Below are 13,505 nucleotides of genomic sequence, written 5' to 3'. Positions count from 1 at the left end.
AGGCTCATGCACGGGGTCAGGCTCATGCAGAGGGTCAGGCTCATGACGGGGTCAGGCTCATGCACGAGGTCCAGTTCTGCCCTCATAAATGTATTTTATTTACTAGTGAGTTATTTCTACTACTTACATAATAAAACACATTTATTAGTTTAGTTATTTAGATTTGACAACTTTATTAATTCATATATTTATTTTTAATGATGTCTCTTTCGCTCTTCCATAAAACGCCCCCTGGCCAAAATATTAAAAAACATTCCCTTTTTTTTATAAAAAATGAATGACTTTATGTTTACAAGCCTTCCTGGGGTAACTTTATTACATTTGAAGATGTGTTTCAGTTAAAGTCTGTGATATTTTAAAATTATCACGAAAATTGGCTTTGCCCAGTTTAAAAAAAACGCACACATAAAAAGTAAAGAAAGTTCAAAAAATATATTTTCTTACGTTTAATTACCGTAGTAACTAAATCCTCTCTCTATTCTCTCTTCTCTAATTCTCTCCTCTCTCTCTATCTCTCTCTCTCTCTCTCTCTCTCTCATCTCTCTCTCTCTCTCTCTCTCTATTTTTGCATTGTCAGTTTTAAATCTCCGAGTTGATATGGCTTTTTCTATAACCGATGCCGATACTTAGAGGTCAGGGTTAACCGATAAGCCGATATGGGCTGCCGATTTTTTTTTGGGCCGATTTTTTAGGGCCGATTTCTAAAAGTTTTCCCATTAGTTTGCATGCTAAAGCGTCACACTAATTTTTTTAACATTTATTGAACTCTGACTTGAACCTTGAGTCATACATACCAGTTTTGTTTGGGCGCAAGTGTTAACTGAAATATTCATTTAAAGAAAAATTAAATAAATATTTTATAAATAAAATAAATTAACTTGGAAAATATAAAAATAAATTAACTTGGAAAATATAAAAATATGTTACATAAAAAATAAACAGTAGTACTGCAAACACACTAGCAACCAGCAACAAAATGAAAATGACATTAGACACAGTTTAAAGTGCATGTGTATATAAAACAGAACATAAAACATGTAAAACAAACATTTGTATATAAAACAGAATATAATTTGTATATAAAACAGAACCTCAAGTAAACAACTGAGCAGCATAAAACAGCTTCCCTGAGCAGCATAAAACAGCTTCCCTGAGAAGCATAAAACAGAAACAAAACCTTCCCTTATGTGTTGTTTTTGTTTTTAACCTTTTGCTTTTAAAACCAAATTACCATAATCTAGCAGTAATCACACAAATACATAAATAACAAAATAACTGTCATGATGCACAGAGTTGCAAGGGCAATGCTAAACCCTTTGTGATTTCTCACATTCTTGACTATTAACGTTATAGTACTTTACTGTGGACGTAGGCTATATACAGACATTGGTCTGAACACGTCACTTCATCAGGCTAACGATCCATTTTTATTCGCAAACACGTTGATAGAAACACACGCAGCTGCGCATGTTCTTGAGGTGAAATTTCTTTGATGTAAATAAGTTGGAAACTCGGCTATTGTCTGCGTCACCTAAACCACGCTTCTGAACAAATGTCATACACCGTTCTGAGCTGCTCCATGGCTGCTCTGTGTCTCCAAGCACGGAGCTGTCTGTGAGAGGGGCGGAGTAGCATAACGTAGCGCAACATAATGCCGCCTCCTCCACCCCACGAACAGAGGGACATTTTTCGACTCCAATACAGGAAAATTTAAGCAGAACTCATAACATTTGGGCCAACATATTACTGTAAGCAAGCAAGCTGCTACTAGATTTCGAGTAAAGTCCTTCAAGTTAACAGCAAGGACAAGTTAACTGTGAGCCTGTGAACTCAATCAGCTGTAGCCTTAGGTTACAGCTCTCGACGGTTCAATGCTTTTCGTTTTTTTTTTTTTTTTTTTCCTTTCACTAAGTGAAGCAACACTTCATAGTTTACTTGTAACATATATAACCTAGTAAATATGTTACCACCATACAACTTTGAAATAGCAGAATTTAAGCCTTACCTTATCTCCCAGGATTACAAGTTTTGGGTTGGGGTCCTTCACATGCGTTCTGCCGGTACCAATAACACGGGGCTGCCCGCGGACATGCCTGACTATAAATCAGCGCTACTAAACACAGATATCGGCCGATGCCGATAGATTAAAAAATGACAAATATCGGCCCGATACATCGGCCGACCGATATATCGGTCGACCTCTACGTCTGATTAAAACATCCGTGAATCCGCCTCAAGATGCGATCGCTTTGTGTGATCACGGCGTGTGCAACAAAGGGCGGTGTGTCTGGCGGAGAGAGACACCTTCCACTTCTCCCAAATCGCTGGGTGCAGGTGGCGTCGACACAAAGACACAGCGAAGGTTTTGTCTCAGAAAGGACACAAACACTAATTATGTTGACGTCTGCGTCTGTCTGTCTGTCATACACGTGTGTGTGTGTGTGTGTGTGTGTGTGTGTGTGTGTGTGCGTGCGTGTGTCTGTGTATGTGTGTGTGTCGGCAAATGCACATCGTCAAACCCAGAGAATTACGGCCCCCTCCTGCGATCCCTTAAATAGACTCTTGAAACTCGGTCTCCGTGCTCACAGCGAACAGCTGCAGTTAACTCATTTGTTTTATTGTGCCCAGACTAGCAGATAAATCAGCATCTAAGGGTTCATTTGGCCCAGTCAGGTTTCTCAGTCTCTCGCAGACAAATTGACTTTGGGTTCCATCGATATCTCAGCAGTCTGCGCCGTGGCAGCGGTGATGAGCGAGATGATGGGTGGAGCAGCTGACAGATGAGGATAATTACATTGTACGCTGTTCTAAACATCTCGACGGGCCTAAGTGTTCGCTTGAGTAGGACTGCTTTATTATTATGACTGCTTTATACAATGTGATTTATTACTGCTATACCCCTTGATGATTTACCTTTATAAAATGTGGTTTATTACTGCTATACACCTGTTGATTTACCTTCAATGTGGTTTACTACTGCTATACCCTTGATGATTTACCTTTATACAATGTGGTTTATTACTGCTATACACCTGTTGATTTACCTTCAATGTAGTTTACTACTGCTATACCCTTGATGATTTACCTTTATACAATATGGTTTATTACTGCTATACACCTGTTGATTTACCTTCATACAATGTCGTTTATTACTGCTATGCCCTTGATGATTTACCTTTATAAAATGGGGTTTATTACTGCTATACACCTGGTGATTTACCTTTATACAATGTGGTGTATACACCACAATGACTTACCTCCATACAATGTGGTTTACCCTGATGATTTACCTTTATTCAATGTGGTTTATCATTAATACTGCTATATACTGGATGATTGACCTTTATACAATGTCGTTTATTACGGCTATACACGTGTTGATTTACTTTTATACAATGTCACTGGTTAATATTATTCCTGGTATCTCGTCTGATGTCTCTGATATCTCGACCGCAACCTCAACTCAACTCTTCGACTGATTGTTGCTCTGATTGACAGACAGGGTAGAGATTATCATCAGCCTAAAAAATACACAAAAAAAAGAGTGTTTTAAAAGACTGATTAAAGGGAGAGAGAGAAAATTATGGTTCATGAGTTTCTAGGTTACACCTGTTGAGGTGTCATTTGATATCAATGTGTGTGTTTCGCTGAACCGGTATCTAGAGGGAAATGTTCTGCATGTCTGCGAGGTGTTATGTCGAGTGTGAATGCTGTTGTGAAACTGCTAAGAAAAACATTGAAACTATGAAACAAGAGCCAGGCGGTTTGATATCACCAGGAATAACTGAGACCGGGCCTGGACCCCTGGGAGCAGATCCAGTCTCACTGTTGACGTTCGTCTGTGTTTACTACCTCGCCCTCTCTGCTCCAGAGAGGAACCCACTCCTCAGACCCTCTGCTAAGACCCTCTGCTCAGACTCTCCTCTCTCTGCTCAGACTCCTAAAGACTGCTTTAAGATTCATCGCTGTTAAAATTGTCAGGAATTTCAAGTGATTATGGGATAAGGATGAGTCTTCAGAGTTTACCCATTTTAAGTTCGGACCCCAATGTAAATTTTATGCCAGTGGGAGTCCCCGACGGAGAGGCCTGGCTCCTATCTCCTCCTGACTGACAGGTCGAGGAAATTAAATTAACATTTTGAACTTCAAGTCACTGTGGATCAAAGTGTCTGCTAAATGACTACAAAGTAAATAGTAATAATAGAAAACCAAGTGTGGCAAATTCCACCATTTTGGAATCACATGACGAGCCTGAGGAAACGGAGGAGAAATGTGTCAGCAGCTCATCCTAATCCCCGCAGATTAAAAGCACACAGCTTTCCTTTAAACACGTTGAAGTTTCAGCGGTGTGAAATCTGGCGTTGGACCGCGGCGGGCTGCGCTGTAAACCGACAGACGCGGGGTGAGGAGGACAGCGTAGTGAAGCGGCTGGTTCCTTTAACGACTAAGATTGTATTTTCCTGGAGACAAGGACCCTCCAGAGTCAATGGCGTTTACCCTCCTCCTCAGAAGGTGGGAGGGACCTCAACGGCTGCCACCTTCAGAGGGAACAGGACAAACCAACGCTCTCTTTACTTTTAATGAGCTGTTTTTACACTCTTCCCTTTATCAGAATGTGAGGGGTCCTTGATTGCTTTGAAATGCGCTTTTAATGTGTTGTTATTATTAGGACAGAGGAACGTGCAGTCGTTCTCAAGGTCCTTGTGTTGCAACGCGGGGGGGGGGGGGAGATGGGAAGCACAACTTTCTCCGTCCTGAAGAGGAGGGAGTCCAGCCACATGGGACGAAAGAAGAGAGACTGTAAGAGAACATCAGTAGTGCCTTCAACTTAAAAGCCCTGATTGATAAATTGAGGGGATGGAGGATCTGCTGAAGGATGAGCTGCTATCTTTTATAAGAAAGCTCAGAAAGACCAAAACAAACTGAACAGATCACGCCATTTTCACCCCACTCTTTGGAGAGCAGAGAGCGAGAACTGGCAGATCTCTGATGAAGTCGCAAAGTTTCTCCTCCTCCTCCTCCTCCTCCTCCAGAAGAGGGGAACAGGCCGTGATACGCCCTGACAACTTGACAGCCACACACAAACACACGCACATACACAATACTGACACACACACACACACACTATACTGACACATGCACACACTCCAGTTGTAACAGTCTATTGCATTGTCAGCATGATATTGTGTGTGTGTGTGTGTGTGTGTGTGTGTGTGTGTGTGTGTGTGTGTGTGTGTGTGTATTTGTTGATGTGTGTGTGTGTGTGTGTGTGTGTGTGTGTGTGTGTGTGCGCGTGTGCTCTACTTGATACTGAATGCTGTGTCTGAGCTTGATATATTCAGTATGTGCTGCGTTGTCTTTCCTCTGCTGGACGTTTTAATAGGAAACGGTTCAGCTTTCATTATGTGATGTGTGGGGAACCAGAAGTTGTCAGCACTTTATCTTCTGTGTGTGTGTGTGTGTGTGTGTGTGTGTGTGTGTGTGGTGTGTGTGTGTGTGTGTGTGTGTGTGTGTGTGTGTGTGTGTGTGTGTGTGTGTGTGTGTGTGTGTGTGTGTGTTGGCGTGTGTGTGTTGGCGTGTGTGTGTTGGCGTGTGTGTTGACATGTCATGTATGTTCATGTCTCGTGTATGTTTACGTGTAACATGTTGTAGAGAGAGGGGGAGAGACAGGAAGATCTTCCGCTTCCATGCACATGTGTGTGCGTGCATGTCGACTGTACATGGGTACGTGTGTGGTGGGTACAGCATGTGCGTGCGTGTTGCTCAGTGAAAGTGAAAGTGAAAAATTAAACGTCTTCCATATTTAATGAGGGAAGACGTGTGTGTGTGTGTGTGTGTGCGTGTATACGTGTGTTGCTTACTGAGCAAAACCTAAAACATTGTTTTCTTGGAAATTTAATAATTGATTGTGAAAGGCTCTGAGGGAAGGCATTGACACAGAGTTGCGTTGCCAGAGGTATAGAACACACGAGGGTGAGGGGTCAATTTACTAAATCTAACAAAGGGCACCCATCATCTCTGAACCTACGTCTCCCAGCATCCCTTCAGGGCGTAACCAAGGAGACGAGCTGTCGTGGTCACATGTACTTAGCATTAGCATGTGCTAACCCTGTAGCAGGCTGCACCTCCCCTGAGAATCGGTGGCCTAGTTCCTCACTCGCCCTGGGGACCCTGGGAGCCTGCTCCTGTCTCTCATTAGAAAAACATTACTGCTGCTATTATCTGCGTTCGCCTCCTGATTAGCTTAGCATAGTCCCTAATCAAAGCCGCGTTCTTTACGAGGCTGAGCGGGAAATACGGGCTCCCTGGGCTAGAGGAAGCTACCGTGCTGCTAGCTTGGTGGGAGACACGCTTGATCTTAGCGTAGCGCCTCCTCGTACGGTTTTGTACTTGAAGGTGCTAATAGGCTAAGGGTCGCTGCGGGAGATGGCTGAGTGTACACTAGTCCCAGCCAACTCTTTAATGACAGAACAGAAATAACGCCGGCATTAAAAACATGTTTTCTTTATGGCAAACATCTCTTGGATGAGATCTTTATGCATATTTTTGATCATTCCTTTTTAAACTTTTCTTTCTGTTTTTTTGCTTTATGTCTGCTCATGAGGGAAATGTGTGATGTCACGCTATGATCAGTGTTCAATATGCAGAACATGCAGGGGTCTTTTAAAGAAGGTGTATGTTGATCAGTCAGGCACAGAGAGAGTCCCATTTAAACTTGAAGGTTCAAAGTATGAATGTAAATAGCCTTTTTAATTTAGGAAGGGGAGCTAATGTTCCTCCACCCATAATGAACAGCATCAAATGCAGTTTATTAATGTTTCAAACCCGCTGCCTCTGTCGTTCTCTACTGCTCTCCTCAGCAGACAGACAGTGACCGGTTATAGATAAATACGTCCCCATCAAAACCTTTTTTTTTTGTTTTACTTACCGCTACTTATTCATGGCTCGTATTTAAAACTTAAATGAAGTTTGCCCTCCTCCTCATCTGCTTTCAACCGAGAGGCTGAACGGAGCTCTGGGGCGATGAAAGACGACGTGATGACCCTGAGAGCTCTCAGTAATCCATGCCTCCAACTCCAAACATAATATTTACAGCGTGGAAATGAGGAAGTGCATTAATATTTCATCACTAAGAAATCCACCACCCGATCTATCAATATTTAGTGTTATTTCTAAAGCCTATCGGAGGGGAAGCATGTTGTTGATACACTGCTTCAGAGCAAGTTGACAATGTAAAGGGCTGCATGCATGCATACATGGGGCTTGTTCTGAAGTTCCCTACAGATACTGGAGTCTAAAGTCTAGAGTCTAAACCCTCATGATCACAGCGACACGTGACGCCTGGCAGCAGGAAACAAACATTATGGGATGCTTTGCTTCTGAAAGTGCAACAATCTGTCCGACTAAGTACTCTTTGAGTTCCTATTATCCGTAATGACTTTTTACTCTCTCCTCCCTCCCACTGATCCGAAAACCTTGAATCTAATTGTCTACTTTATTTTCTGATTGAGCTTTTCTTGTTTGCCTTTGTTCCTGCAGAGCTTCCGTACGGCTGGGAGAAGATTGATGACCCCATTTACGGCAGCTACTACGTGGAGTAAGTTAAGAAACATGTTCAATGCTTAAATATGTTTAAGCTACGACGAGGCGTGCGTGCATGTGTCTGTGTGCGTGAGCGTGTGTCTGTGTGTGTGTGTTAGGGATGGGAAAAACTATTATTTTCCGGGAATTAGTTCTTTCAGTTCCGTTCACTATCACGATTCGTTCGTTTGATTCGTTTGTTTGATTCGTTCATTTGATTCGTTCATTTGATTTGTTCGTTAAGTCAGATGATCTGTTTCGTCATTTGGCAGGGAATCGGAAATAATGGAATAAATGTTAATCAACATGTAGCCTACTACTTTCTAATGTTCTGGCGAAATTACCCAGGTTAAGTGTAAATATTAAGCATACATATAAAGCACATACGTGCCTTTTTTTTCATAGATATCCTTAATACATAATGGGGTGCAGTAGGAATTAAATGAGTCTTCCAAGTAGCGCTAATAAGCAGTGAAGCCCGTAAGCAAGCAAGCAGCAGCACCACCATTGTGCGAATTCCCTGCTAGACCAAACGAGACTCGTAATGGTAGGTAAAACAATACTTTATTAACGCATGCAATTGTGGTGTAGAACAAAATAAAAATAAAACATAAAGTGCTTGCATGATATATGTGTGCGTGTGTGCGTCCGTGCGTGCGGTTACCGGTGTTTCCCAGTGTTGGATGTACCCCTGTAGGATCTTATCCCCACCGTGGTCATGCTGATGTTGGTTTTGAATCCAGCAGCAGCTGAAGGTATCCTCACACTGCTGTGAGCCGGCTGACTGACGTTAGCCTGTTATAATAATTCCCTAGCCCACATGTTCCTGTGTGCCACAGGCCTGCTGAATGATAATATAATAATATTGATTATGCAACAGTCTATGCAGATGTCAAGGAGATAAGGGAGACATTGTTGGTACTTTGATATGCTGAAGTTTAACAGGGTTAGATGTAAATGGTCTCTCAGTCTGCCTGTCTGTCTGTCTGTCATCTCGTCCATCTGCACGCCGGTTCCATTGTCCCACTCTGAATGTGTGGGTCTGCCGGGTGTATTTTGTCTCTCTGAATGTGTGGTTCTGGAGGGTGCATTGTGTCTCTCTGAAAGTGTGGGTCTGGCGGGTGTATTTTGTCTCTCTGAATGTGTGGGTCTGGCGGGTGTATTGTGTCTCTCTGAATGTGTGTGTCTGGCGTGTGTGTGTGTGTGTGTTTTCTCCCAGTCTTCAGTCACACAGCTCTCTGCAGCAGAGGCTCTGGTCCTCTCCTCTCCGCCGCTGTCATGTTCCCAAAACACTGCGCCAACAATACTGACACACAAAGAGCAAACTCTATTCTAGGGAGAGGATGGAGAGTTTTCTTTTTTTTTGGGGGGGGGGGGGAGAGGTTATACACCAAAACTGCAACTGAGTGAACACTATCGCTACTGCAGGTTTAGCAATATCTCCTGTTCCTAGGCTGCCGGGTTAGCACTAGCATTATCCCCTGTATCTAGGCTGCCGGGTTAGCACTAGCATTATCACCTGTATCTAGGCTGCTTGGTTAGCATTAGCATTATCACCTGTATCTAGGCTGCTTGGTTAGCACTAGCATTATCCCCTGTATCTAGGCTGCTTGGTTAGCACTAGCATTATCACCTGTATCTAGGCTGCTTGGTTAGCATTAACAATACCTCCTTTATCTAGTCTACTGGGATAGCATTAGCAATAGCACCTTCATCTGGGCTGCCGGTGCTAGGTTAGCATTATTGATATCCCAGGTAACATTTAACTTGGTTAGCTTTGGCAGTAGCACATTTATCTAGACTTTTTGGTTAGCATTAGCATTAGCGCCTTTAGACAGACTGGGTTTACGTTAGCACATGGCAATTGTATGGAAGCTTATAGGTTAGCCTGAGCAATAATAACGTTATGTCGGCGGCTGGGTGAGCATTAGCGGTAGCTGCACCGCTGTGCTTTTCTAAATGGCCGTATCTCGAGTGGAAGAGCCAGAGGCTGTAATTATCTCTGTGTAACAAAACATGTCTCAGGGCTTCCCTGTGTAATATGCACAGTGTCACTGCTGTGTACCCCCACAGGGGGCATGTGATGTAACTGTGTGTGCGAGCAGCGTGTGCACGGTGGTGTGTGTGTGGTGCTCAGTGGAGGGGAAAGCACGAAACATTGTCTTCCATATTTAATAAAGGAAGATGTTGAAGATGTTGGTGTGGGGGTTTTGGTTGGGGGCAGATGTAATACCTCCCCCCCCTCCCCAACCAGCGTCGACCAACCCTTTAAGAGCTCTCCCACATGAATCCCACCTGTGTGTGTGTGTGTGTGTGAGTGGGTGTGGTTGAGTGCCCTTGCAAATGTGTGTGTGTGTGTGTGTGTGTGTGTGTGTGTGTGTGTGTGTGTGTGTGTGTGTGTGTGTGTGTGTGTGTGTGTGTGTGTGTGTGTGTGTGTGTGTGAATGCACATCAGCCTGGCACGCAAGCACCCTCCCACAGACTGTGGGAGGGTGGATGCCCCAATAAGGACTAATTACTTAACAGCTGCAGAAACAGTATATTTCTTCATGGGAGAAAATGATGCAACTTGCTTCCTTGCGTGTTCGACTGCGTAAGCAAAGGAAGCTTCTGCCAGCCCACAATAACAGCCTCCTCGTTATTCATCCCCGGGAAGACAAACTATGCACTTAAACACATATACCTGTATCTTAAAATCTATATCTGTATCACTATCCTAGAACTGTATCCTAAATCCTAGATCTGTATGGACGTCCTTTATTTGTATCCTCACCCTATATCTGTACCCTCATCCTATATCTGTGTATTCATCCTATATCTGTATCTTAAATCCAATACCTTTACATCAATCTATATCTGTATCTTAAAACCTTTATCTGTATTTTTAATCCTTAATCCTACATACGTATACATCCTATATCTGTATATCCGTGCTGTATCCATTTAATCCCTTATCGGGGGGGCGTCTGCTGAATAACTAAATGACCCAGAGGAGATCTAACAGCAGCATGTCTGCGTCCTCTCAGCCACATCAACAGGAGGACCCAGTTTGAGAACCCGGTCCTGGAGGCCAAGAGGAGGGTCCAGCAGCAGCAGCAGATGCAGAGCCAGGGTCTCTCCTCCCTGCCCCTCCCCTCAATCTACCGAGGTAAGACCCCTCTATCTGCAGGGGTAAGACCCCTACCCTCTATCTACAGGGTAAGACCCCTATCCTCTATCTACAGGGGTAAGACCCCTGCCCTCTATCTACAGGGATAAGACCCCTATCCTCTATCTAAAGGGGTAAGACCCCTATATCTACAGGGGTAAGACCCCTACCCTCTATCTAAAGGGGTAAGACCTCTCTATCTACAGGGGTAAGACCCCTACCCTCTAACTAAAAGGGTAAGACCCCTACCCTCTATCTACAGGGGTAAGACCCCTACCCTCTATCTACAGGGGTAAGACCCCTCTATCTACAGGGGTAAGACCCCTCTATCTACAGGGGTAAGACCCCTACCCTCTATCTAAAAGGGGTAAGACCCCTACCCTCTATCTACAGGGGTAAGACCCCTCTATCTACAGGGGTAAGACCCCTACCCTCTATCTACAGGGGTAAGACCCCTCTATCTACAGGGGTAAGACCCCTACCCTCTATCTACAGGGTAAGACCCTTACCCTCTATCTACAGGGGTAAGACCCCTACCCTCTATCTACAGGGGTAAGACCCCTCCCCTCTATCTACAGGGGTAAGACCCCTCTATCTACAGGGGTAAGACCCCTACCCTCTATCTACAGGGGCAAGACCCCTACCCTCTATCTACAGGGGTAAGACCCCTCTATCTACAGGGGTAAGACCCCTACCCTCTATCTACAGGGGTAAGACCCCTCCCCTCTATCTACAGGGGTAAGACCCCTCCCCTCTATCTAAAGGGGTAAGACCCCTCTATCTACAGGGGTAAGACCCTTACCCTCTATCTACAGGGGTAAGACCCTTACCCTCTATCTACAGGGGTAAGACCCCTACCCTCTATCTACAGGGGTAAGACCCCTTCCCTCTATCTACAGGGGTAGGGGAAGCCGGGTACCCTGACTCCTGTCGGGTCCACCGTACACATCCCTGTTGTTATTGTCATCTGCATGCTCTTCCTGTCGGAATGTAATTCTGTTCATCTCTTCTTGTTCGTCATCTTGGTATGACGGGGACAGAGTGATGCCGAGGTTTGTTTCCATAGTAACGTATCCCCCTCCCTCCCTTGTAAATCATCGTAGTTAAACTCTGATTCAATGACTCTCTCTTTCTTTGTCTCTCTCTTTTCTGTTTTAACCGCTCTCTCTCTCTCTCTCTCTCTCTCTCTCTCTCTCTCTCTCTCTCTCTCTCTCTCTCTCTCTCTCTCTCTCTCTCTCTCTCTCTCTCTCTCTCTCTCTCTCTCTCTCTCTCTCTCTCTCTCTCTCTCTTCTGTTTTAATCCCCCCCCCCACACAAACACACACAACTACATGCACCTACCCCATACGACCCCCTCCCCCCCCCCCCAAACACATTTCAGCAGAGGCGTTGGTCTGCCCCTGCTCCACCCTCCCCCGGCCCCCCCCGGCCCACCTCCACCCCCGCCCTCTGCCAGACCGCTGGCGCAGCCTCGGCGACCTGTCCCGCTCCCCGGCGGGCACGCCCCGCCGGACGGCCCTGGCGGGACACGCCACGCCCCCGCCCCCCTTCTCCTCCTCGTCGGCCCACAGCTCGCCCCTCAGACACGCCCTGGGGCGCCGGCAGATCGCCCCCCCGTGCCAGCACCCCCACCACCGCCGCCACCACCACTCTCAGCTGCAGCTGTCTCCGCTGCACCCCCACCAGAGGGAGCAGTTGCTCCCGGTCTACACCACCCTGGTGCTGGGCCCGTCCCCCCTGTCACTGGTGCGCTACATCAGTAAGTACGGCCCGGTGGAGGAGGCCGAAGGAGGGAGGGTCCTGCTTCTTTGTTCCCAGCCCCTCCGTCGCTGCCGCCCCCCCCCCCCCCCCCCGCTTCCCCCCTCACGCCCTCCCCTAGCGCTAGCATGCTAGCTCGCTAGCTAGCCTCGCAGATGTATCAAGCTCCTGCGACACCCCTCCTCCACCAACCAACCCCCCCCCCCCCTCCCTCTCAACCCCCCCCCCCCCCCCTACGCCCGGCCTCCTGCAGGCGACTGATTATTTCGCCTCCCCCGCTGCGTTGGACCGCTGACAGGCGTCCACGGATGCACCGGCGCCACGTGAACTCTCCTGATTAACAGCGAAAAACAAAGTGTGACTAAGCTTGTTGGCTGAGCTCCTCCTCCCCCCTCCTCCTCCTCCAGAGTGTCCCAGCATTCCCTGCTTCTTCACTCCGCCACCACCAGCCCCCGTCGGTCCAAACAACCCACCGATTGCCACCGTTTCCCTCGAAAGCATCTTGGATCCCCGCGCCAACTCCTAACCTCCCAGCAACGCTTCTGTTTATATCCATCGCTGTGAAATCGCAAATCTGTTCCCCCCCCTCCCCCCCCCTCACCTGGAACCAAAGGAAACCCCTCTGCGCCACGGACCGATTCCCTGCCTTCACCCCCGCTCTTCCTCCGTTGAGTATATCAAGGCCAAACCTCCCCCACTATATATCTATAAACAGCCCTGCTACCACGGTTCTCAACGGGCGGGGACACCTGCCTCTCCACAACATTTTGCATACCAAAAACACAAGCACCTTCACAGAAAACTCAACTGCAAACGCCACAACACAACTGCAAAGGCCACAACACAACTGAAAACGCAACAACACAACTGAAAACGCAACAACACAACTGAAAAAGCCACAACACAACTGCAAACGCAACAGCACAACATTGAAAAAGCCACAACACAACTGCAAACGCCACAGCACAACTGCCATCACCTTAACTCAACTGTAAACACCACAACAACGCTGTTGTGACC

The 13,505-nt window shown here is 46.1% G+C and overlaps 1 protein-coding gene across 1 annotated transcript in view; it reads left to right on the top strand.

Annotated features, from left to right (window-relative positions):
• Positions 1-13,505, top strand: part of magi2a (membrane associated guanylate kinase, WW and PDZ domain containing 2a) — a 152,334-nt gene that overhangs the window by 102,360 nt on the left and 36,469 nt on the right. Inside the window, 2 exon segments of the mRNA XM_030342104.1 lie at positions 7,540-7,597; positions 10,607-10,728. Coding sequence (XP_030197964.1) covers positions 7,540-7,597; positions 10,607-10,728 — 180 coding nt within the window.

This window comes from Gadus morhua, chromosome 19 (assembly GCF_902167405.1).
Source record: "Gadus morhua chromosome 19, gadMor3.0, whole genome shotgun sequence".
Classification (NCBI taxonomy): Eukaryota; Metazoa; Chordata; class Actinopteri; order Gadiformes; family Gadidae; genus Gadus; species Gadus morhua.
This window is presented reverse-complemented; position numbering and strand designations above follow the sequence as displayed.